Here is a 26815-nt window from a genome sequence, read left to right on the forward strand (position 1 = left end):
GAGTTTTGCGGCTATCGTGTACAATCCATGTAAAAGCCTGGAATTGTAGTTTACTGCTCATAATTGATGTTAGCCATATTCATGCAGCGATACAATACTTACAGGTAACACATAGTCACAAATAGGCTATAGACACAGAAAGACGGACTTCACAATCAAAAGGAAAAAAAGTTGTAAAGTATAAACATTAGTCTGTAGGCCAACCACAATTGATTGCACATTGCAGCAACGGATATTAAAATATTTTACGATCAGTGAGTGACGTTTCTTCTTTAATGATGCAAGCGTTTCTACATGCTTGTTTTTGGTGTAGAAACAGTACAATGCAAAGATACATTGACGATGACACAGACATGATTCTCTGCGAAGCAGTGACACGAATTCAATCGACTACACGTGTACTCTATTAGTATAATATCTCCATGCGTTACCGCTGACGGATTCTGATCATTTTCAAGAGTGCCATGTACCAGGCGGTTTGTCTGTGAGTGTTGCCTCCAGCTTATCGAGCTGCATCATCGGCATAGTCTGCTGTCATAAGACCCCATCGATCAGCACGGGATGGCGCAAACTCCAACAGCGCGATGTTGCTGTATTGCTCATATGCTTTTTTCCACACTCCGGGAATATGATGTCATTAAAAGGGGGAGTTTGAAAGAAGTTACGGCACATAATTTATTTGTGATGGCGCATGCTCTGCAATGGGAGGCAACTGAGCAGCGATTGTCCTTTGTTTAGAGCAACGACTGTTCTTAATTTCTAAGACAAGTATGTAGAAAAATATATGTATTTCATAATCATCTGCATAACGGCATATTTGTATAAAAAAATATTCTACCTGATGTAAACTTCACCCGGGCCTATTATTGATAATCAAGCTCCTCCAGATTTATAGCGGAAGTATCATTAAGTACAGAAACCGACAGGGGGCAGCAAATGACCTATTAGGAGGCACCAACAGGCCGGGCAACAAGACGCAGGCTTGGTACACCTCTTTCCTCAGCAGGGATGTATTCAGTAAACCGTAAACAGCTCCAAAAGAAGCGGGATGAACTCAAATAAGCATTAGTATGTTCCTCAGAACACGACCCAAACCACACATTTAGCATCCTGAAAACATATTTCGGGCATGTAGACTTTCCTAAACCTTGCGTTCATGCATCTGTACCCTACTGGCAAATATGTGGGAAATAATAGAGTTGAATCAAATGTATCCGCAATTTTAAAAAAAGGTATGTAGCATGAGGCATTTATTTTTGCGCATACAACCAAATATTCTAGCTATTGTGAGCATCACCTCACGTTTCACTTTAATTACCCGCGTTTTGTAAACGAATAGCCTGAATCCTATAATTGGCTTAGGCCTGCTTGGTGAGAGTGAATCGATCAAAAAACCTCTTCATATCCTGTCAGACCCAGCAACAATATTCATGTTCAACCGTCTCTTCAAATGGTGGCATTTGATTGGTTTGGCATTTCACTAAGACAAAAATACCTAATTTTGATATTTGTGTTAAGGACTTTAGGAGAACTGTCTGTCACTCGCATCTATAACCGGAGCTGGGCTTGTTTTAAGAGTTTAGCCACGGGGGTCATAAAAAATGTAAAGCAATGTGCTTCCGTGTTGCGCCTTTTCCAGGCGGCCTGCTGCGTGGGTGATCTGAAGTGACTGGTCCCTTCACTTACCGTAAAGCTGGATGGAGCCCACTGGACAATCTTTATTGCACGAAAGAGTATTTTCTCTAGAGTATCATTTAATTGGACCACTAATTACGCTCTCCATTGTCCGCAGTATTTGTTGCAAGAGAGCACTATTTGAAAACAAGCACTGTATCTAAATCATTCAAACTGGACAATCAACGAAAACAAAGACGAAGACAAATTGTGATCTGTTGTAATGTCACCGACTCTCAGGTTCCGCGCTCATTAGGCCTACTTGATTTCATCCAGTTTTTACGCACTTTCTTTACTCAGACTGCGTTGTGCTGCACTTATTTACAGTGCTCTGGTGAGTGGTTTTAAGGGCGAAAAGTGCCGCAAGGGCAAATATTTCACACTCGAGGCTGCAGAGGTACGGTACTTTACACGATATCTGTTTAGTTTTATTGTTTAATCCCCTCATCTTGAACCAAAATGTTTCAATTGCTCGACAACGAAAACATTTTCAGGTTACATTTTAGGTAATGTTGTTATGCGTCCTGCGTAGTTTATCATTGTTCATTAGGTCAGGATGCAATCGATTGATCTGTTTGTTATATATACCAATATTGCAAATCGCAGGGCAAAGCTATCACGGATAAAGAACAGACAGTCTCAGTAAGAGGGTAGATTAATTCGGTTGCTCTTTTGTAAATATGATTTTTCTGATTGAGACCTCCGAACACAAGTCTGCCCTTACGCAAACGGTACCCACACGACAGTCTCCTCAAGAGCCAGCGCATCTTCTCGGTCTAGCTCAAGTGAAGCCGAGCAACGTTAATCTATGCAGAATTCTGCCCCGATACGACAAAAGAAAATGCAAACTGCATTGTCACCATCAGATTCCCTGACATTTAACCAGTTTATTTCGTGTATACATAAGAAAGCTAACCAATGTTACAAAGGGCAAATAGATGCACGGTGTGTGTTGTATACATTTTATTCAGAGATCCCTTTATAAAATAATTAAAAAACATGCCATGTCACCCAGTTGTCAACATGTGTTTACAGCCGTATTATAAGTGTGATCTGTTATTGACTGTAAATGTTTTTTTGTTGTTTGTTTTAAATATAAACGATAAATACACTAAAGCGCGCGGATCGTTTGCCATATTTGGTCATACATGTGGTCGATTTGATTTTAATTTCCTGTTTTCCCCCGGAATGCACGTGTCCAGTGATAGGCCTACTGCGTTTCCTGCCGATTGAGCATCTGCGTTATGCTGCAAGACCTTTGTGCCAAACCGTCCCCAACCGATTGCGCAAAGAAGTGTAAAGGCGCAGATACACTGCACCTTGTTGTACTTTTGAGCTTTTATTTTTTGCCTCATATATTTCCTACAGCTTCTATTCCGTCGTTAAGTGTAATATTTGTAAACTGTCTGGAATGATAATTACTTATCTCCTGCCATAATCTAACCTGTCTAAACGGTCACACGTCATGTTAATTGTCATGAAGAGTTCCTTTTACTAGCCATATAAAGCGTCCAGGAACATTAGGCTCAACATTGTACATCCAATATACACGGCATAAAAAAACAGGCACACAATTCAGGAAATCATGTCAATCTCCTAATTTTGGAGTGAAAAGACTGGCGATTCTCTCTTTTCCATTACAGTTCCAACCCCTTCTTCTGTCTCGATTGAACTAATGCTCACAATATCAGCCACTCCGGGATCAAATTGTAGAATGTAGCTTGCCACAGTCAAACCTTTCAAAAAAATGGTATTCTTTCAAACCGGACTCTTCTCAATTATCCACCAAGACATAGACGTGCCACTACTAGGACGAGTTTAAACGAGCAAACAAACATGATGATAACTGAACATAAATTATAGGGTACTTATTATACGATTTATTATATATTGTCCTGTATCCATGCTCTTTCGCTCAAAAAGATTATAGAACAATTGACAAAATAATGAACTTAACCGGTAAGATTAAACCCCGGTATGATTAATCTTTAAAACCGATTTTTCTTCTTATCAAGACAATTCTGAAACAATGCAAACAATAAACAACGAATGAACAGGGTACCGATTATATAGTAGCCTATTGGTATTGCAATAAAAAAAATACATTCAGCATTTAGCCTTGCATTCTGTTTCTGTGTTTTTAAAAGATAGGGTGTTTGGTAGTTGTTGCAGAAAAATAGACTACATTTGTAGAATTTCCTTCTTTTTAATTTGGGATTATATTTGGCGAAATATATTTGTTCATATGATTTGTTATTATTTATTATTGCTCTTGATGGACGTACAAAATTTGGAAATCAGAGGCTGCAAGCTAGTTGCCACATATGAACCTGTTTTGATATGGCTCTATTTTATTTAACAGGTGAGCTAATTATGTGGGCCTTTTAGTTTTAAAATCTTATGTCAAACGCCTTGCTCAATATATTTTATTTGGCAATATAAATATCAATATCATTTTGAGATATTAATTTCTTCTGCACTATATTGATCTAATGGCCATTCTATGAATATTATTTATAATTATATATAATAATTATATATCTATACATTTAAATCCAAAATAATACTTCCTCTCTCAGTGTGAACATTATTAGACACTCTTACACACACACACACACACACACACACACACACACACACACACACACACACACACACACACACACTGTAGTATACTGTATATAAACATATAGACATATACCAATCTGCATTGCAAAGCCTTTGATATTTATATGCATTTTCTGTGTTCAGTCCCCATAACTATCTTCAATACTTTACAGGTTTTAATTATTGTGTTTACAACTGAACAATCAGGTATCAATGAAGCATGTGGTACTAAAGCATTTCCCAGGTTACTTTTTTTCAACTCAGGTTGTTTGATAAATGCCAAATTACAGATTTGAGTAAATGGGCTGTTGCAGATGCAAAGTGCAAAGGCATGCAGCTTCACACCTGTGTGTTCATGTTGTGTTGCACATAATGGTGCTAATACAATTTAGAGCATGCAAGCAGATGTCTGCATCTTGAATATCATATAACAAGATTGCCTTGTTCACCACCTCTGAATTGATTTAGACAGTGCCACAAACTCAAATAATCAATGATGGACTAGTCAATGTACTCTATAAAGCGTTTGCTGTGAAGCAAAGTTTCTTATTACTTCAGATTCCTGGAACTGTCTGTCTGCACAATTGCGGTGAACCTTTATGGTCACAGAAGTACGGTACTGTACCACCCAGATGGGCGTGTATCCAGTGCTTGGGGCAATGCCAGGTGTCAGTACTCTTCATGGACATGGTCTATGCAGTATATTCACAGATATACAAAATGAAAAGCATCATTTTCTGACAGGAACCGAAACCTTGATGCCGATTGGAAATATTTTTTTGATCCAAAATGGACACCAAGGAACACAATTATCTCTAGCTTTCATACCCTACAGCCCCCCATATACACAGACAGCAGAACTTCAGTTCTTTAACGTTCAAAAACACATGACCGTAGCCTGATGTTGGTAATACACCTGCCACAACCACAATACTCTGTTAATTGTTCCAACAGAAAAAAAGCATTCACAAACATTCACCGAGGAGGCATATTAAGAAAATTATTGGAGGATTCAACCATTTTGGAGATTTAGCAGTCTGATTGGGCTTTGATAATTCCTCCCAGGTTTTCTCATAAGAGATGCAAGACACGAGGGGAAATGTTCGGTAGATGGTGGAGTGAGTGGCAATAACGGATGGGTGGGTGTGTATAATAAATGAGATGGAAAGAATGAACAGAGAAGACAGGAAGATGTAGAGAAACAGTGAAGAAGAAGAAGATGAAAAGTAAAGACGTTACCAAAGAGTGTGCTGCAGTTTGGTCCCCTCCTCGTCAGGTACATGGCCCAGGACAGGGGGCTGGAGGTGTTGAAGTGAGCAGAGCTCATGTCTACATTCATCAGCACCGTAGAGAGGAGAAGAGAAGCAGGAGGCATCTGCCTGTCTCTAAAGACTCACCCCAGGAATATAAGCCCTTTTCCTCTTTCACATTACTCTCTTTATACCCTCTCCACACCTCCTGTTTTATTAGTTCATGCCAGTGAATTGAAGGGGGGGGGGGGGGCATGCACTCAAGCCTAATGTATTCTTTGCAGTAACCATGGCCACAGGGGGCAGCGTCACTTCGCCCGGGGCGCTTTTAACCTGCTAATTTCATTTAGCTCCTCAAATGATTTTTTGCTCTTTTTTTTTTTAACGAAAAAAGAATTGCGACACTGGAGTGAAAATGGAAGTCACGCGAGTGGAATTTGAAAGTGAAAGTTTGCCTGAGAGAGCAGGAGACGGTCGGGCCAGCCAGCAGAAGTGACTGTTGCTGGGGGTGGATGTTCTTTCCCCTAAGTCCGTACCGTCCAGGAGACCTGGACAGAGACCCAGGGGTGCAGCAGCCAGAAGCAGGCTCATGTATCAGGGGTAGAGGGGTGGTTGCGGGGGAAGAGAGATCTCATAGCAGACAGATTACTGCACAGTCATGAAAATATTCATTTTGCTTTTCATCAACAGTCAGATATTTTTTAATTCCATCCTGGCATAACCCAACTGATACAAAACACATCAGGAATGTTTCAGAGGAACACACTAGATAGATTTCCATTTGATAGTCAGAACATTATCACAAAAACAGAATCATCAAGATCACTTCAAAACGGAAAATTCTAATGCTGATGCAACAATCCCTCCTGGCAAGAAGAATGCAATGAGTTCAGTCACCCTAGAAGGAGTTCTAGAACGCTGACTTAGAATCTTGGAAAACATTCCAGAAAACCTCACTCCAGGCTGAGGTGAGAAAGCGCTCTGTGCAACAGGTCCCTCTGTAAGCCTATATGCTGTGGCTGGCCACTCTGGTTACACTCTGAGGCTCACAGGCTGGTGAGGTCCCGCAGCGCCCGTCCCAGACGTACAGAACTGCCACCACAGCTGCAGCTCAGGCTCCCGCTCCCAGTGCCACCACCGGCGGGAAACCAAGGAGGCTGAGGGTAGCGAGACCGAGCGACCACCTGACCGACGCCGGTCACCCGGCGGTGAACCACAGCCGGGCACGACGGTCAGAGACAGGCACTGCGGGACTGAAGAGTTGCCTTCTCCCTCTGTGTGAGCACTGCTGAGCTTTGGCGCACTGTTCTGTTGGACGCTGCTGAGATTTACCCTCTCCTGAAAGGCTCGGTGCTGTAGACTCTCCAGTGACCCTATAGCTCCAGGCCAGCCCGTCCTCTCTGGTCCTCCAGGGACGTCTCCCTGCGGCTATCGGGCCCCCCACGCCGCCGCTCTGGGGCCGGGAATCAATAACACCCCCAGCTCCCCCCTCCCAAAGCATCTTACCGTGATTAATATGTCCAATGAGGAAATTATTTATTTTTAAAAATATTTTAAAATAAGGGGTGTTTTGAGTTTATTTTCCTGAGACATCTCTAATCGATAACAAAATTGGCACTGAGGAACGTTTGCAGTAATACATTCTGATAACGCCTGAAATTTGTTTATCAGAGATCAATAGAGCAATTGGTTTGTGCCAGTCAAATTGATCTGTGCTATCAGCCTCTATTGTTTTATTTATCAAGACAAATATTATTATGAATGCTTTATCTCTGTTTCTCTTCCCTCCTCTCTCTCTCTCTCTCTCTCTCTCTCTCTCTCGCCGTTAAGACTTTGAGCGATATTGTCCCTTCACACTTCAGTGCTGTTTGTTAAAGGAGGAGGAAGAAAATAACTCAGCTTTAGTTCTCCTCAATAATTCATGGGGCTGTATTGTGTGGATACCGTTAACTGCTACTTAAAAGTAATTAATTGATTTTCTGACATATCAGTTAGCAGTACGGAGATCTGACACAGCAAGGCTCTGTGTGACCCCCCCACCAACCCCCCCAAAACGAGCTATCACACACACAAACACACACACACACACATACACACACGCACGCGCACACACACACACACACACACACACACACACTACACACACACACACACACACGCGCACACACACACACACACACACACACTCTACACACACACACGCGCACTCATCCCCTTAAGCTGGCCACTGCAGGGTGGGTGTACTGGGGAGCTGGAGGGGTGACACACTCTTCATCCAGCTGTGTTGACACACACGCACACACACACACACTGACGTCAGTGCTCCCACCCCCCCAGGTCTGCTTTTCCCAGGGAACTTTCCAGAAATGCTCCCGACTGCAGTGGACTCAATCTGAAAACAGCCCGGGCGCATAAACACCGGGTCTGTGCGGAAGATGAAAGGCCGGGGCTGGTTTTAGAACGGGAGCTCAGCAGGGTCCACAGCAGGACTCACACGCAGCTGCAGAGAGGGAGATATACACCCCTATCTCTGATGTCTGTTCACAAGCACAACACACAAGCATATGTACGTAAGATGTACAAAACCATGGAAACAGAATCTAAGCAGTACTAAAGCTGTGTGTGTGTAAGAGAGAGAGAGAGGCTCATAATTGTTGCGTGTTGTATATGTGGTTTCCACATTCCGGTGTGTTCTACGTGTTGGTTTGGCCATTTGACTGTGGTTGTCCTGCCTATAAAGGAAATTGAAATTGAAAATGAGAGAGAGAGACAGAGAGAGGTATGGGAACTATACCACTGTTAATATGATTCCTTTGATTAAAGGCTCCTTGGGCAATACCTGCTGTTACGCATCAATAGGCGAGCCAGTATACCACTTGAAAATCAAACCTAGGGAAATTGTTCAGTTGGACTTTACACAGAGAATTGTTAATTGGTTGATATATGCTTGCACCGTCTCTGGGAAAATGTAATTGGATGCTGTTAAGAGGATTATAATGTCTGTCAGTCGATAAAAGAAAAATGTGATTTTCTTTGTTTGTTTTTTAAAAGATGTTGCTGCAGCGACTCGTGGTGACTGGTCACCAGTACGTGCAGATATCATAAGAGTGGCCTTTGCTCGACCCTCTGTGTGTCTCAGAGCGTGATTACTCACACGGACCGGAGTCCAGGACAGACCTGCCATATGGGGAACACAAGGAGAGGGCCAGGCCACGCACCCTTCCTCTTTCAGAGGGACACGGATCCACAGATGCTCCTCAGCACCGTACCCAAGGCCAGACAAACAACAAAAGAGGAGACGATGTCCGTCCTCTTTTCCGTCTCTGCCTTGGTTCTGATGTTGAGTGGTTTCAGATGGCCTCTGTCTGATGGCTGTCCAAGCAGGATTGAGACTGTGGGAATAATTCAGGGCCTGATGCTTTTGGGGGAAGAATAAGCTTTTCAATATTTGGAAAATGTAAAAAAAAATGATATATTAAAAAATATATTAGGAATATATGAAAAAAGGGACATGACCCCTTTGCTTTGGTGGGGGGATTGTGAGATTTCTATATATCAGAGGTGTCCAATCTTATCCTAAAAGGGCGCAGGGTGCAGGTTTTTGTTTTATCCCAGCAGTAACATACCTGATTATACTAATGAACTAATTGTGGTCTTAGTCAGCTATCTTAGTCCTGTGCTAAAACAACAACCTGCACACACACCAGCCCTTTCTGGATAAGACTGGACTCCCCTGCTATGCATTTTTTGTGTTCAAACCCTTTTAGGTGTAGAATCACAAATATGTGATTATAATGTTCTTAACTGAACATTCTAATGCTGATGAAATGATCACTGCTGGTAATTTACAGTTCTAGAGTTCTAGAACTATGACTTAAAAAAAACGTTATTATTGAGCTGTAATAACATGCAAGAAAAGGTTATTTGGTATGTATTCACAGGGGAACCCTAATTAGTTCTTTATGGAACTGTCTATGTACGTAGTTGTGAAAAGTGTGAAAGGTGCCAGACCATTATGCTGGAAAGATCCCTTGAACTACTGTAAATAGGGTTCCTCCAGAGAAGACACAGAGGAGCCTTTTGGAACCCTTCTGAGAGTGTAGTTATGAATAGTTCTATAGTGTTTGGTTGTGGTAAACACAGCAGAGCCTTTTCTCCAGGTACTGCTGTCCACAGCAGTGAGTGGGAGGAGGAGGCAGGGAGGGAGCAGGGATCTGCCCTCAGGCCCTGTTTAGTGCAGTTTGAATGGCTGAGCAGGATAAATGGGGCAGAAAACTGTCTTTCTCTCTCTCACACCCTGCCTCACACACACATACACACACACACACATCTTTAGTACAATCTGTTTCTATATTTTGTACAAGGGTGTATATTACCCATTTAGAGAGAGAGAGCCCTTATGGGGAATAATTTGGGGAATTGTCTCACAAACAACATATTGTAAATTAACTCTAAAACCCTCAGAATTGGCACAAAATGTAATAATATGTTAAAATGCATTTTAATCTGGTCATTTTTGTTGTAATTCATAACGACTCATTTGACCATTTGTGATTTGCTTGGAAGCAATAAGATTGGCTGTCCAGAGGAGACCTGAAAACATTTCTGCTCTCCGGGATCTCCCTGGAATATCACCACCATTATATAGTTTCTGCTAGCTGTTTTCAAATATTTTCTGTTAGCTATTATCTGACTGAAGCCTGGGTGGTTTTGTTGCATTTAGTTTAATTGCACCAAACGGCAAGGCACATGTCTTCTGAAAGCTTGTTTGCTGTTACAAAACTGAAACCATTTCCTGCTTTCCCTCTTACTGCTAATTCATGCTTATAAAATGTGTTTTTGTGCTTACATCCGCTCAAAAGCACATTAATGTACAGCCTCACAACACAGTGTGTTTGAGTCATGCACTGAAGCAGTATGGCAGAAATGCAAAATCATTGCATTGAAAAAAAAACACGTGATTTGGTCTGGGTGATGTCATGGTATCATTGCACTTTTTTACCTTTCCATTAAATCCTGTGTGTAGCATAATGTGTAGGGATCCCCTGTGAGTCTCGCTGTGTGTAGACAACATGATGAAGTACTGTAGTGTTGCTAATCCACAACCAAAGAAATAAAGACCTTCACAGCTGTCTGAGATAGAAACATGCTGAAAAACAACACAGTATAATGCTGTGCTGTGAGTTTGAGATCCTTTTCTCTGGCTCAGATCCCATTTCCACATCACAATCCTCATTTTTATTTAGATAGTCACCATATGGTATTTCCGGCTTTTATTCAAGGTGTGTCCTATCTATGGTATGAGAACTTGAAGGGATTAAAATGGATTGCAAGTAGCGCTGAGTCACTGGGATCAGGAAATTTTCGGAGAGAGGAAAATGGAGTAGTTTTACCGAACCACCACTTCACTCCCTTTCACTCCCAGTTCGGAAAACCCCCTTTCTCTGCCTCATGAGAAGCCAGTGAATATTTACAGCAGTAGACATTACTACACGACAGCAATTCAGTGGGTGGAGGTGTATATACCACTGACAACTGGGTGCCTGAACTGGGTGTCTGTTGAATTATTGCTATAGTTACCAACGGAACTTAAACCCAGCTTTTCCCACGCAAGTCAAGGCCCTGTGTGGCCCACTTCGTCAACTCAGTCAGTTAGCCAATGACAAAGAATGGTGCATATTCTTGAACATGTGACCATAAGGCCCAGCCTTTATACAGAGTCGCTTGGGATTCCATTACAGTGCTGTGTGTGTGTGTGTGTGTGTGTGTATGAGACTAGGAGGGTCAGGCAACCAGGAGATGAGTGGCAGACAGGGCCACCAATAGTGGGGTGAAAGACGTGGCGGATTCCATGTCAGACCAGTCACTGTCATAAAATGGCTGCCTAGCGTTACTGGGAAGTGGGAAGCCCAGTTTAATTCCCACTCACAGCCAGTGCCCTGGCCAGTCTGCCTCACAGATGGACACCGAGACACTGACTCAGAAACGCATAGACTCGCATGAAAGGGCAGGACAGTCGAATCACTGGCTCAGCACTCTCAGACCAGACACAAGCTGACAGCTGTACAGACGTATGTTCACCAGAAACAGAGCGATCAGAGCTGGAGATACCCAAACATCCCCCAGAATTCAAACTGGCAGGGAATGATCTTCTTCTTTTTAAAATGTCACATTAAGTGGCTGGAACAGGAATGCCAAACTAGAATATAATATACATAATATAACTTCTCAATAATGCATCAAAAATCTTATATTTATATAAATTATAATTTTTGGTGAATTCCAAGAGGAAAATACTTTAGACTACAGACCAGTATATCTTAATCACAACATGAAATCCCCATTATTATTATTATTATTATTATTATTATTATTATTATTATATGTAATTGTTTTTTCTCATCACCACACTATGTTACTGGGGGCCTGTTTGGCCTGTTTTGTAATATTGGGCGGATTGTATTCCCCCCATAAAATAAGCTCTTGCCTCCTTCCCATATTGTGCTCAGAATTTACCCAACAGTTTAACTGCCTCAACTGAGCATGTCTCCATCGGTACATGTTTATGTCAGATTGTGAAATTGCTTCCTACAAGCCTGTATTATCAAACACTTACAGAAATATATCCCACGTGTCACCCATTCTTGGTTCTTCTGCCCTGTCTCTGGTTCTTCTATTGATATTGAGAGCCAATATAATATCAGCTTTATTTACATAATACAGAGTGAAGTATTCAGTTTTAAGCCAACACTTACAGAGTTCTACCTCACAGAGATATGGTCCCTATCAGTTTACTGTGTACCACATCTATTTATTTATTATGCCTACTCTGTGTCCCTGGTGGGTTACCCAGGCTAGCGGTTGTGATAGCCCAAATTTGAGTGACAGGGCCATCTTCCTGCCTCCACAAGCAGGAAGACTCATTGCTCAATAAAAGGTCATTAGTTACCCGCAAAATCAATTAAAAACTCAGAGCCCACCAATGCTGTGTCTGGGAGAGCCATATTGGCTTCTTCAATCCACCTCAGTCCTTCTCACATCCAATATCCCCCCCCCCCCCCCCACAAGGTCTTATTCGGATGAGGGGGCTGCCAAATAACTCAGAAGAACATCGCGAGGAATAAATAAATAAATAAACGTGCAGCAGCGACACGCAGAGGCTCGGTTGATGAATGAATTAATTAGGAGCTCCTGAACAGAACAGACCCATTAAAGACCACGGCGGTTAACGTGGTGGAGGCACTTTGCTTCCCTCTGCTCGTAAGCCGGGCTGGGGAGGGACGGGGTCTCGGGGTCCCCCGGGCCGAGGTGGTGGGCGCCCGGTCCATTATGGGGGTCCGGGACGGGTATGGGCTCCACGTGCGAGGCTGTGGTTAGACGGGCCGGCCTAGCCCCTGCAGCGTACCACGGACGTATTGACAGTTATATGGCCGTTTCCTGTTGCGGTTTTTCGACACAACGCGCAGTAATGGTGGCACCCCAAAAGAGGATGGGAAGCTCGTGCCATTTGCGGCCATTACAGAGTGCCGGCACGTCCTCCAGTATCAGCGTCAGTGAGTGCATGTACTGAAGAAACAGGCAAGAGGATGACGGCACAAGGCCTACTGTGACTCCATGATCTCGCCCTACTTTAAGGCCCAACTTTCTTCTCCATTCACATGTTTGTGGAGTTCTCCTTTATGCCTTAGCACACCTCTTTCCTTGTGAGTCATACTGTGGGCTAATGCTTTCCCATAAATCCCATGTTAAGCTCTTGTACTTACAGTAGTTGCCCGGGTAACAGAAGATTCTGTAAGTACACATACTATAAGTATGTATTGACAATATAAAGCACTGTTCCCACGCATAGATATAACATTCATTAATCGATTGTGGTTTGACTCAAAGGGGTTTAAGGCACAAGGTCCTTATAGTTAAACCACAGTGCTCCAACAGAATAACAAGCAGTAATGCAAAGTGGCAGGCTTGATGAATCCTCATGCCATGATGAGGTGGCGGCCATGTTAGATATGCAGGTTACTTGCTGTGGTTTGGGTGATCATGCAAAGGGTTTGAAAGGGAAAGCCACAGTCATGGGCCCAGAGGTAGCAGTGAACTGAAAAAAAACACTACAAAAAAAGGCTTACAAGTCTTTGTCCTGACAAGTGAAATTTTCTCACCGCACAGGCAAATCTTGAAATGAGTAAAACTGTCTCACCTCATTGGCAATACATTTTGTTATTCTCCCCGCAGAGAGGAGAACTTAGATAGAGAGGAAGTGGACTAGAGCCTAGGCCCCCCCCATCCCTGGTTCACATTCGTATAGCACATCCATGATTGCAATCTCAATTATGAATTACCCACAACTAGTCACACCCCACCCCCCACCACCAGTTTGTGATCTTTATAAACCATACAATTAATATGGTGAAGATTATTATTTATAACCTTTATAAATAATACAACCCATATTTTTTTAGCATGGGGATCCCTGGATTAAACCCTCCTGGACCGGAGAATTCGAAAACGGAGACAGAAAGAAAAAGAGGAGAGAAAGGAGAGACTGACAGAGAGAGAGAGAGATAGACAGACAGAGAGAAAAATAGGAGAGAGACATACAGAGAGACAGAGAGAGAGAGAGAGAGAGAGAGAGAGAGAGAGAGAGAGAGAGAAATAGGAGAGAGCTGTTCTGAGGAGTTGAGAAGTATAAATGCTGATTTAGGAAATCTCCCCAATTTAGGATCATCACTTGGCCCTGCTATAAAACAGATGCAGCATCAACTGACACATGAATGCTCTCAGAAAAATGCTCGTTCCCAGACAACCTGGTCACACCTTTCCGCCAACCACTGTCAACGGTAGGCCATGGTCTGGAAGACCGTGAGTCACGACTCCATGCCGAGACCAAGACATCATCACGCACCTCTCTGTCATTCCCACAGGTCCAAACATCAGGTCCTCTCATCAAAGCAATGAAATTCTGTCTAGCTGTCCACAATTGCTCCATGTAGAGCCATTCCAATGTGTCGCGGTCAGTCTCGAACGATCAAGCACTCAAACAGGCCCTAGAAACATTTAACAAACATCCAAGCTCAGTATACTTCATGCTTCGAAGAACAAACATCCGTTGAGACTTTCCAGGTTTCTTTTGACAGCATGCATATGTTCACTTAAATTTGTGAATTACGGACAGCTTAAATGACCTTCAATGAGATCTTCCACCTCTGCTCTGTCTAATCTAGTCCTTATATGCTTGATGTAGGAACAAGATCAATACCCATAAAGCAAACACAGCTGGCTCTGTGTTCATTCCTCCCTTGTTATTTGCTTTTTTTTCTCCAATGCTTGAGACGTCTGGTGGAATATAGCTGACTCAAAGGTCTGGACCACAGCCCTGGTCTGACTGAATATTTCATGGGAATGTAAGGCCTGCATTATCGAGGAATCTATGTAAGAGAATGAGTTGGGAGTTGAGACTGGGAGATAGGCTTATGGGAGTGTACATGTAGATAGCAGCGCAAATAACCAGCTGACAAGAGGTGGAAAGCAAACGTCCTCCCCGGTATTTTGTTCCAATCACCTAGATTTGCTAATTGGCATAATTCTTCAGCCACGAGGTAGAACTAATTAGCGAAATTAGATGGCTGAGTTCATGGGTGGAAGAAACACGAGACAGCACTTTTAATTTCATAGGCCTGGCCTTTCCACCTCTGGTTGTCCAGGGTACAATAGTACATAGAATAAGGGCAGAGGAATGCAAATATGTAAGGTATTGTCAAAATAATGTGCCATTACATAAATGATGATGTAATAAACATATAAATGTCACAGAGAAGGAGACAACTGAACATAATTCAATAGCAAGGACCTAGAGCTCACTCCAACTTTTTGATAGTTTTGAGGAGCATGTGATAGAGTGATAGAACATCAAATGAGAGGAGAGAAGACAAGGGAGGAGTTGTGAAGTAGAGAGAAGCAATAGAGAAAGGAAGAGGAGAGCTTATGCATGAAAGCTGGAATGACCAGGAGAACAGTCAGCTCCTCAGGCTGTTCTGTGCTGTGTGTGGGCCATGGAGCTGGATAAACACAAACAGCTGAGTGGTCCCTCTGATCTCCAGCCATGGGGACACACAGCAGGTCCCCCAAGGACCTGTTTCACTCTACCCAGACCCACAGCTGGAAAATCTACCAGGGGACACAGCAGGACCAGCATCAGCATAGACGGCCATTTCAACTCACGCCGTTACACTACTTCACTCATTGGTCGCATAGATGGCCTTTCATAAGGTGACCAGGTGACTTACATTGCTCTTGCTGGACAAATTTGAAAAAAGAGGGACAGAGCATCATGCTTGAGAGTATTGTATTAGCATTACATATAGTTTCAATCTCCTCAGGAGTCAGGTCCGGGTTTCAGAGCTCTGATGGCCAGTACACCCTGTTAGAGGTGGCTGTCAGAGACAATTCAACCACCCACTACACCATAGTGATTCCTCATACAAATGGCCTTGTTGTGAGCAATTATATTATGGCACAAAAACTGGCACAAAAGCACGTTATGTTTACAAAAGGGTCTCATATAGATTGAAATTTTAACATACCAATTCAGCAAAAGATCCCTTTGAGTTCTTTGCTGCCCATCACAAGACAAAGAAAACTACACAGCTGACAGAGAATGTTCTCACAATGTTACTGGAATATTTTGTGAATGCTACAACATTGCCACAAAATGGCAGTAACATTGTGAGAACATTTGTGTTTGCTCTCAAAAAAGGAGAACAGAGAAAGACACTTCATGTTCTGCTCAACAGACTTTGAGTGGTTTGATCAACCAGCAGGAGTCGCTAGTGGGCAGTGAGATGCGGCCACCTTGGCAGTCGGTATGGGATTAATCAAACCCAGACCAGGGGGCTCGGGCTGCTGCCAGTGGTTTAACAGGATGAGCCACCCAACAGCCCTGAAGTTACAATTTATTGAACTTCACTGTGTAAAATCAGGAAATATCCTTGTGATTACGTACGGCGCGAGTGTATATTTCCATTCTGCTTCTCTCGTGTCTTTGAAATGGACTGCTCTTATCTATTTTAAAATGGTGTCAGGAACCTGGTGTGGTTGTTATAGTTAGGGTGGATCTTATCAGCTCATATGATTTTCCCAGAAGTTAAACCCACGGACGAGCTGCAGCTGTGGCAGAGTTTGAGGTCTTCATCAGCGTTAGCCGCTAATAAGATAAAGATTTCACAGAGCCCACGAGGCAAAGCATCTGTTTCTGTCTCTCTGGGTTCTGCGTGAGAAGCATGAGCATATCTTAGAAAGCACGCATATGGACTCTTCTCTGTAATATCATATAAGAAAATCAACAGAACAAGATACAAAAAATACAGATATGCATAATGGTTGCCTTTTTTTCCAAGCCAGACTATGGATGTAGAGTAAATTCTCAATTAGTTGTGGCAACAGAGGCACAAAGGCAACTCTGTCTTTGTGAGAGGTAGTCCACGCAAATGTTGGAAGATTAAAGAGGTTTAGTGAAGAGAGGGTGTAGAAGGGATGTGTGTGTATAAAATTCCCTGCTTATTTTTGCCCTCGATTTAGATGCTGTGACCACTCATATAATTTGGAAAGCCTAGTCACTAGAGAGTTTCATTGGAAATCAGTTTTGAAGAATCATTGAGCAGTGTTTTCATAATGTTTATACAGACACGCGCGCACACACACACACACACACACACACACACACACACACACTCAACAGCTAGCCCCTCTCTTCAGGTATCTGGCAATGCAGTGGGGGTGCAGCCAGTCATCTGCCCTGGCTGTGTGACTAAGCACTGCTCAGTGTGCCTCTTGGGCGCCTGGCAGACTGCAGTTTAACAGGTGGTGCTGAGCGCTCTGTGAATCTGAGCCAGAATGGCTGCTGATTCACTCTGTCAGGACCTAATTACCACACGTTCACACATAGACACACATAAAAATAATTGGAAATAGACATATTCTCATGGATATGCTCATGGATTTTAGAGGGAATATAAAAATTGTGCTCAGACAATCATGAAAGTTCCAGCAATAAAGGTGGTGGATAATTACAAATGTCTGGGGACCAAGGTTGACAGTAAATGTAGGTATGAGGACAGCAGTGATACTCTGAAATTATATTACATTATATTACATATTAGTCCCTTTTGGACTTTTCCCTGATTTCCATTTATGGCAACCTGTCCACCAACCAAAAGAACAAAAGCTGAACAAGGCATTCAAGTGTTCAATATTGACCTCATTCTTACTGGTGGTTATCATCCTGTAGGTATGTGCAGTCCCCAGTCTTGAGAGGTGAGGATATGTGTAGGTATATGAAGGCTGGGCTGTCTGCTCTTACTATATAAAACTGTACCAGAAATGGTTATTTTATAATATAATTTAATATAATATAATAATATAATTTTTTACCATGGTGCCATATTCAAATATGTGGAAAGCTTATGTTAATATTTTAGTTTTGTATTGCTTAAATGTTTTTTATATTTGTTTTTGTATTATTATTATTATTATTATTATTATTATTATTATTATTATTATTATTATTATTATTATTATTACTTTACTGTCAGTAAACTGGGACCAAATTGTAATCTTTTAGTTAAACGTTTCGTGACTGGAAGTGACAGTTGCAACATTTTTAGACACATGTTTGCAAAAGAAGTGCATTTGTATTGTCAGAGTACAAGTGAAGGGGGTTTCCAGCTTGAAGAGCTGTAGAGATAAACTCTAAGCGACTGTTCATATGTTACTTACTTGAAAGTGTATTAAGACTAGAGTGGATTAAGACTAGAGTATAAATACCCTGTATAAACGAGAGTTGTTTTCAATTGTATTACATATATTGTATTATTTATTTACAGCATTAAAATTGTTGTTAATAGTTGTATTACTGTTGTTATTACTTGTGCACGTATGTTATACATTAATCGATATGTATTCTTATTGCTATGATTACTAATGATTATTATACTTTGAGAATATATATTTCTAAATATGTCAAGCCAATAAAGCTAAATTTGAATTTGAGGGAGAGGGTGAGAGAGAGAGAAAGAGAGAATTTGTGCACTGTCTTTAGGGCTCTGTGTCTGGTCTTATCTCACTCTGAGTCATTTGTCTGACAAATGGTTTTCCAGGGATGGATCCCGAACTGCTGAGCAGGGCTGGTGGGACACAGGCCACTCTTTGTCAGGAGGGGAACTGCTGCTACAGTTATGGAAATAAGCTGCTCACCTGCGCTCGCTGCTCCTTTCCCTGGAAGCCACTGAGAAGCCCACTCAGACTTTTCCACTGGGTCTTTGCTCTCGCTCACATCGGGAGGTTCTGGGATGACTGCGTGAAGTATCCTCCATAAAGGCCTATGCTGGTTTCCGACCCTGTTTCTGGAGACTCGCCGTCCTGTAGGTTTTCATTTCAACCCTGATTTAGCACACCTTGTTCGACTAATTAACAGCACATCCAGATCCCTTGCGGTTGAATGGGGATGATAAATCTCCTGGAACAGGGCTGGGATCCACTGATATATAATATCATATCATACCAGTCATGACGGTGTATTACAGCATGATTTATGGGCCAAAATGTACAAAATGGGTACAAAACTGATTATAAATTATTTTCACATACCTGAAATTACATTTATTGTAAGCTGTGATATGCTATCATAAGTGGTTTTGATATATGTCATGGATATGACAGTTTTATGTAGGCTTTATGGTGTATAGTATCAAGTAAAGTTTTATTGTTGCATGTAATTGACCCAGTTTTTACCGCTTTTGTGCCATTTGTCAGTTTGCACTTTAAAACCAATTCTTGTATGTAATTAACACAGATTGTGAAATTAACTTTTTGTTAATTTGCCTTGGCAGCTCAGAGTTGTTTTTATTGCACACTGCGTATATTTTACTGGGAGCACAGTAACTGCCGGATTCCACGCGATCAATAATTAAATTAAAAACAGTGTTAATTTAAAAGTGAGGTCCCACTTTCTGCTCAGATCATTAGTGTGACACACCGGGGAACTGTTGCGTGAAGATTTGTTACTGACTGGGAATTTGAGTGTGTCCTTGGCGTGTGTGTACACATCTATGCATGAATCAAAGTGCATTTGCGTGATTTTATTATTTATTTTCTTTTCATTCTAGGTTGTGTGCAATAATCAGTAATGTGTGAGTGTGGTGTGCACTATAACCAGAGTGTGGCCTAACTGTTGCCACACTTAGTGCGTATCAGTGACAGTGGGCAGACTGTGGTAGCATTATGGTGGCTGTGGCTTACTCCCTACCCACATTCTAACCAACATGCAAAGTAGGCAAGTCTGAGGCTGATTTTCACACACACACACACACACACAAACACACACACGCGCATACGGAGACACACATGCATAAACACATACGGCAAAACCGCACGCAGTCGTGCGCACAGATATGAAATGGCTGCTCAGCTTCCTCTCTCAGTTGCTGCGAGATGCGACAGTCTTACTGCACTGAAGATGACAACCTGCAGAGAGCGGAACAGCAGTGTTATCACTCCTGCCTCCATGAGGGATACAGAGCCACACTTCTATATCTGAACTAGCGCAGTATGTGTGTGTTTCAAGCTTTTCGTACCTTTCGCTTTTTATGTAAGCTTGCAATACAGTTGACCGGACCGGGGTGAAATACATCATTGTTATGGATTCAAATATTTTGTGTGCTCAATTGTTCTTGCCTAGTGGAATTAAGCTGACCAAGAGGACTAGAAGGCAGGGTTTGCACTCTGAGAGTATTTAATAGGTTCCAATACAGCAGACAAGCTCCGTAAAGCATAGAAAAGTATTTGAATCATAAAAAAAGTATTTCAATCCAAAACAATTCTGTATTTGACCCAGGTCTGCAGCAGACCCATACTCCCTGCTGGAAAACATCATGACGAAACCCCGGACGCGCTGGAGGTAACAGCTCCACCCCATCAAGCAATGGCAAAACAGTAAACGCACCCCACCCACCCGTACAAGCGGATCTGAAAGGTGAGCAGTTGTTCGTGTAACTTTAGATATCCTCCAAACAGCAGTCGTGCCTTCCTGTATAGCGTTGCAGTGACAACTCTCTTCTGCTTTTTTGTGCTTAACCTTTTTTTTAAAATACCGTAAGCACTTTCTCACTGTTCTGAGGAGAGCTTGGGGGGTTGTGAGTGACGTGGGGGCGGGGGGGTGGGTTGGGGTTGTGATGCTAACTGCTACTGTTATTTTCATGAAGTGAAAGCCGGGACACATAACTGTCTTCAGGACCCTTACTGCCTGACAACAGGAAAGAGAGGGAGGGGGCAGCAGGCTTATCAGCCCCGGCAAATGCAGTCTGTGGTTTCTCTGTGTTTGCGAGGACTCCTGGTACCCCCTCTCCTTCAACCCTTGCAATCCCCCTCAACTGACAACTGAGACCTGCTGCACAGAACAGCCAGTCCTGGTTTCCATTCACACTCCACTCAACAATCCTCACAAAGTCACTCTGTACCCACATTGAAGTAGAACTCACCCCTGGTGCAAAATCCAACTATGATCAGCCTGAAATGACCAACTACCAGCTGGTTCAAAACATAGCTTGAGCTGGTCAAACCATGTTGAGTATGAAGCTGGTCTGAACGGATCAACCAGCTACCAGCTGTTTCAAAACCTAGCTTGAGCTGTTTTTTTCGGCAGGGACCAAAATATGTATGGACGCTGAACCTGCACTTTAACCAGGCTCACGATGAACTGAACGCATACTGCAAACTGCATGTTAACAAAAATATTTTTTTTAAATATAAGTCAGTGTTAAGGGTATACAACAAGGTCAAACGGAAGAAGGCTGTGTTTTTAAAAAACAGTACATTTCCATGAACTTCTTGATGAGCATCTGTGAAAATGCCATTAATGTAATGTAATGTAATGAGCAGGACCAAAGTATTGTGGTTAAAAGGGTCTCCAATTCATTAATAGAGTCAGGCTTCACTGTAGGACCAGTGTGGATTGACTCTGTGGGCTCTGTGGTGATTCTCAGTATAGTCTAGTTTGAGTGTAGTGTGTAGATCTAGTCTAGTATCCCGTGACAACATATAGAAGTATTTTTGCATAAATTCCATGACAACCTGATGCTCTGCTGTGAAACTAAATAGCTTATTGTTTTAAAGGGTGACACCTGCCAGTAGTGAGGAGTGTGCAGAGCGCTAAGCCTCTACAGAAAATGCTTCTGCTTTTTATAGAGGCACAACAGTAGAGGTAATTGGTGTTTAATGTAAAGTAACTTGTATTTTTGTTGTATATTCATTTGTTTCCTTCATTTCACCAGCTATGTTTCCGGCAGTCATATGCCTACAGTATGTCTATGTGAGGTAAAATGGACCTCTGCACTGTTGGACCACACAAACTCCACACCAAGTGGGCTGCCGAAGGTTACCATTGGGTGCTGGAAGGTTCCTAGTTTTTGATCTGTTAATATTATACTGACAAAGTCAAAATTGTACCTGACGTGAGCCAATAATTATGTGTTTTACTGCACCCACTATTGTTATCTCATTTAGATGTAGAAACTACCTAGTTTTGTCTCGAGCTGAACACGCATGCGAAGTCCACCCTGAACTCAATCACGCACATGCACACACACACACACACACACATGCACACAGTAACACACAGGGTCTCCTCATTGGACTGGAGGGGGGGATACTCAGGATCTCGCGGGTGGTGTGAACAGTGTGGCCCCTGCTTGGGCATGGCCCATCGGGGTCCACATCCTCTGTGGTAAACCACATTCAAATTAATATACGAGCGCTCTGACACTGCCCAATGGCAATTTATTATAACTTTTGAAAGTGTTTCTCTCTAAATCTAAAAAAAGACAGATCAAGGCTTCCTTCTGGAGGTCCTGGGGGTGCTGATAAACAGAATCAGAGTCGGACAGAAGGCCAGAGGTCCGGTGCTTTTGGAGAGGTTCGGAGACCGAGGGAAGGGTGTGCGTAAATCCACCTGACATTCTGTTCTTTGGAGCAGAAAAACGGCTCTGAAATTTCGGACATTACAATAAACACTGGATGAATATACGGGCGTGAGAACAATCTGGACCCGTTCCGTCCGCATGGGCCAACCCGTTAAGCGGGCAGTGTCTGTGCATTTCTGGGAAGCGAGGGTCACTGGAGGAAACCTGGTAGGAACAGATGGTCAGTGGAGGTGTGTGTGTACGTGTGTGTGTGTGTGTGTGTGTGTGTGTGCGAGACTGTGGGAGACTTAGTGTGGGCTCAGGCTAACATCTAAGAAGACAGGCGGAGGCCTCCTATGGTGGAGGTATAGAAGTTTGTGCCAAAAACCTTTGGAGACACATAAAACAGCACAATACCACTGCACAAACTTCTCTTATCACCTACTCATGAACTAAAAATGATTGAAAAGCATATGACCCTGGTCTTTAATTGATATTGCATTCATTGTCCCATGGAGCATTGAGCTCACAGTGTTGGTTGTTTGTCCATAAGGGAAAAAAGTTATTGTTGCTCACACAACAATGGCAGCTTTACAGATTCTATAAACTGCTGCAATTACATTGTTGGAAGTGTCTTGTACTGTATACTTCCTAGATCATTTCACTTGGAGATGCATTTGTGTTATCATAATAATTAACCCTTTCAAGCCCATTGATATATTTAATCTTACGTTAAGAAAATCAAAAACAAGCTTTTTTAAATAGTGGCTAAATGATATTGCTTTTTGCTCAGGATCTGTGGTAAACCTTAAAGAAGATAAGACCAGTGGAGGAGCTGAGGGAACACTTTTAACTCAGTTTCAGTAAGTGTCAGTTTCACTTACAGGACGACGCAAAGAGATAAATGCGCTTGTGGTTGCTTCGTGAGCAGAGGAGGTGAATCACATGGTTTCTGGCAATTTAAGTTCAGATAAGGAAGCCAATTTCACACGCCTCCAAACTCTAAAAAATTCCACTTGCACAACGATAGAGGAGTAACTGTATCTCTTGCACCTTCCCGCCAATCTCCAACCCTTCTCCAAGCCATCTCTTCTTTTCACACCTCTCACCAAACCCCAAAGTCACCCTAGTGCACAGTTATGCCACATGGCATTTTCATTTTTTTATTTTCATTCATTCATTCATTTTTTATTTATTTTTGTTTTCAAATTTTTCCCATTTTCTCTAAATTTGGCAGCCTATCTATTCCAATTATTGATGTTACCTGAGGACACACCGTCGGTTCCGGATGGATCTAGCGATCCTGAGAATGACACACTTTCTTCAAGCCGTATCGTCTCGCCCGTGACCGTGATGCTATTGTGCACAATCCTACTAACCCCTGCTGAGTCCCTCCCTCGGACCGGCGAGTCAATTATGCCATTCCACAAGAGCCGGCCGAACTCGGCTTTGTCAGGACCGGGGCGCGAAATGCGCGTGCAGCTCGGTGTGCAACAGCTCGGACTAACCACATCAAGGTGCGTTACTTTAGCCCCCACGGCTCCATCATTCATTTTGGTAAAACGGTTGGCGTGCCCTTTTCTCACTTTGAGCACCTGCCCCTAAAAATGTCACTGCACGGCCATGCAAGTGGCCAACAGCCCCGTGCTGTAGCACACTGTGCGTGGATGGGGTGAGGAACGAGGGCACTCTGATTCAGACTGTGGTTGTCCGCAAGACCTCATAAACTGCCGCAGATACTCATTGAGAAACTTCACAACCTCACAGGCTTCACCCTTAGCTCTTGCAGGGGCGAGGTGTGTAAGAGTCGGAGAAAAAAAAAGCCAACTCCAACACTGCTGTACTTGTGCAAGCTAGCATACATACGCAGCACAGCGATAAACTTCCGGCGTTAACTGACAACTTTTGCTGCTGGAGGCACCAAGAGGGCAGGAAGCTCGAGTGAGAGAAGTGAGGCTCGTCCACGCAGTTCTCGAGAAGTGAGGCCCCGCACAATTCTCGTGAACGACATTGACGCACTGCTTCTGGCACATCTGAACATGGGAACCTGGCAGCACCTCTGCAGAAGCACATAGCTGACAGCCATGCCGTTGTGCCTGACAAGAGACGCACTGGTGTTGGGTGCAACATACTATGATATGTGGTGACAGACATGCAGGATGGCACGGCCGGGGGGCATGCTGATGTGTGTGGTGTGAGATAGAGATGTGAGAGGCTTTGTGGGGACGCATGTGGTAGTAGTCTTAAGCTGCATGCTGACAAACGGCTTTGCGGGGACATGTGTGGTGGAAGTCATAACCCCAGAGTCTAGACGTCTAGAGGGGTGGAAATCTAGGTTGAGAGATGTTCTGACATGAAATGACTAGGTTAACCCAAACATAGGTCTAGTTTTTTACCTGGATATAGCCTGGTTAAATTTTCGACCAAAATGTTGTGGGTTTTCACCTGAACGCCGACATGGCATTTCACAGACTTTTCACCAGGAAGATGTGTGCTGTGAAAGCTGCATGCTGACAAACTCGGCCTGTTGACAGCCATTCGGCTGCCGGCCTGGGACAGTTCTGGAGAGCACACAAGCTCCATTCAGCGCCATGAAATGCAAATTGCTTTTTTCCCACGAGAGATCAACAAAGATCACAAATCAGGTCTTCCTCCCCACTGCTCTTCTGGATTTCCCAGGATTCATGTTTTGCTAATTAAACATTTATTATCCCCAAATCAGTTCTGGCTGAGTTTGAAGATGTTTTGTTCTTTTGCCAGAATGCTCTTCAAGTGTCATTTTTCTAAGAACAGGTTATGCAATTGACGATTGACAAATGCACTTATCTTTGAGCAGAAAATGATCAGTCTCCACACGGACCTTCACACCCGCTTTAGCGGGGTTCATTAAGAACAGAAATATGCGAGTGCGTGTGTGTATATAGCATATAAATACTAATCTATTGATCTATAGCGGACTGTGTTTGCCACATAGCGCCGGCTGCCATGTGGTTTGAGGAATGTTTCTCTGGCACTGTGACTGTGTTGCACGCTGTGTCACAGCCTCCGGCCCACCCTCACATGGCCTCTGCATCACAATCAATTCCATCGCTCCGCTCCTTTAATTACACTGAAAGAATACTCCTATTTGACTCTGGCTTTTTTGGAAATGTTCAGCTGTTCCCCCTAAGGTTATAGGCGTAAAAAAACATCTCTGAGAAAATGTTTAATACTGCACACTCTTTTTGGAAACGAGCATATGTAATTTTAGGAGTGACCATATATTGGATTTAATTAAAATAAAGAGGACAAGCGCAGGTGGGTGTTGTGAAAACCATACGAGACTATTTGTTTGTCATGGTCTGTGGAATGAGCTGACTGGACATTTTTAGATGTTTAGGAGATATTTTTGGTCTCAAAAAGAAGAAATGTCCAGAGAAAGAGGACATCTGACAAAACAGGCAACATGACCCTGTATAACCCCCATTAGTTCAGTCAATCAATCAATTAACATTGCAATCAAAAGAACAACCAATGCACTGTCACACATAACCTGCATAACACAAACATCCTCCCAGTTAAACCTACAGCTGATTTTCATTCTGTTGATAAAACATAGAAATGTGGAAGAATAAACCAACATAATCAACCAATTTAATCAAAGCACACTTTTCAAATGCTCAAAATGCACTCTCAGAGAAAAAGATACCAAAACAGTGCCTAAAAATGCAAATACTTATCATTGGAGTGGTATCCCATAGATACATTAAATTGTACCCCTATCCATGGGTCTAAGTCTGACCCTGGCTTGTAAAAGGTACCCAAATTAGTATCCAAATTACTTTATTGCACCTTTCAAGGTACATTTGGGAAAATGTACCCCCACTGTACCTTTATTCCTGGGAAACTACTGTAGATCTGATCCTGAGGTTCAGAAGGCTGAAGTGCCCGTAGTGTGGCATGCTCAGTGAAGGGACTGTGGTTTCCCACATGGTCTAATTCAGACATAACATTGCAGCCACAGCAACCAACAATTCCATCGCATTGAGGCATTGCTCAATCAAGTAAATAAAATATACCTTAGAATCCCATCCACCCCCCGCTCTGCAGTGTACCTCTCCTACTGTATATCTACTGACCCAACTCAACACACCACTCTCCCTTCCACCAGAACACCGCGCTGTGTTTTCACTCACCCCTTACGAAGCACGTCTGGTACGATGGAAAGGACTCAAAGATGCTGTTGGAGGCCATGTGTTTCTTCATAGATGTGGAGCTCCTTCTGAGAAAGAGGTTGTCCCTCTCTGTTCAAATATGGCTCGTCCTCCTCTCCCACTGCAGATATGATGCACACAC

General features: G+C 42.9%; 1 protein-coding gene across 1 annotated transcript in view; it reads right to left on the bottom strand.

Annotated features, from left to right (window-relative positions):
• The window catches only part of runx1 (RUNX family transcription factor 1), a 49209-nt gene that overhangs the window by 21795 nt on the left and 599 nt on the right, over positions 1-26815 (bottom strand). The window contains exon 2 of the mRNA XM_061226698.1: positions 26656-26794. Coding sequence (XP_061082682.1) covers positions 26656-26725 — 70 coding nt within the window. The 5' untranslated portion in view covers positions 26726-26794. The remainder of the gene's footprint in view (positions 1-26655; positions 26795-26815) is intronic.

This window comes from Conger conger, chromosome 17 (genome assembly GCF_963514075.1).
Source record: "Conger conger chromosome 17, fConCon1.1, whole genome shotgun sequence".
NCBI classification, from domain to species: Eukaryota; Metazoa; Chordata; class Actinopteri; order Anguilliformes; family Congridae; genus Conger; species Conger conger.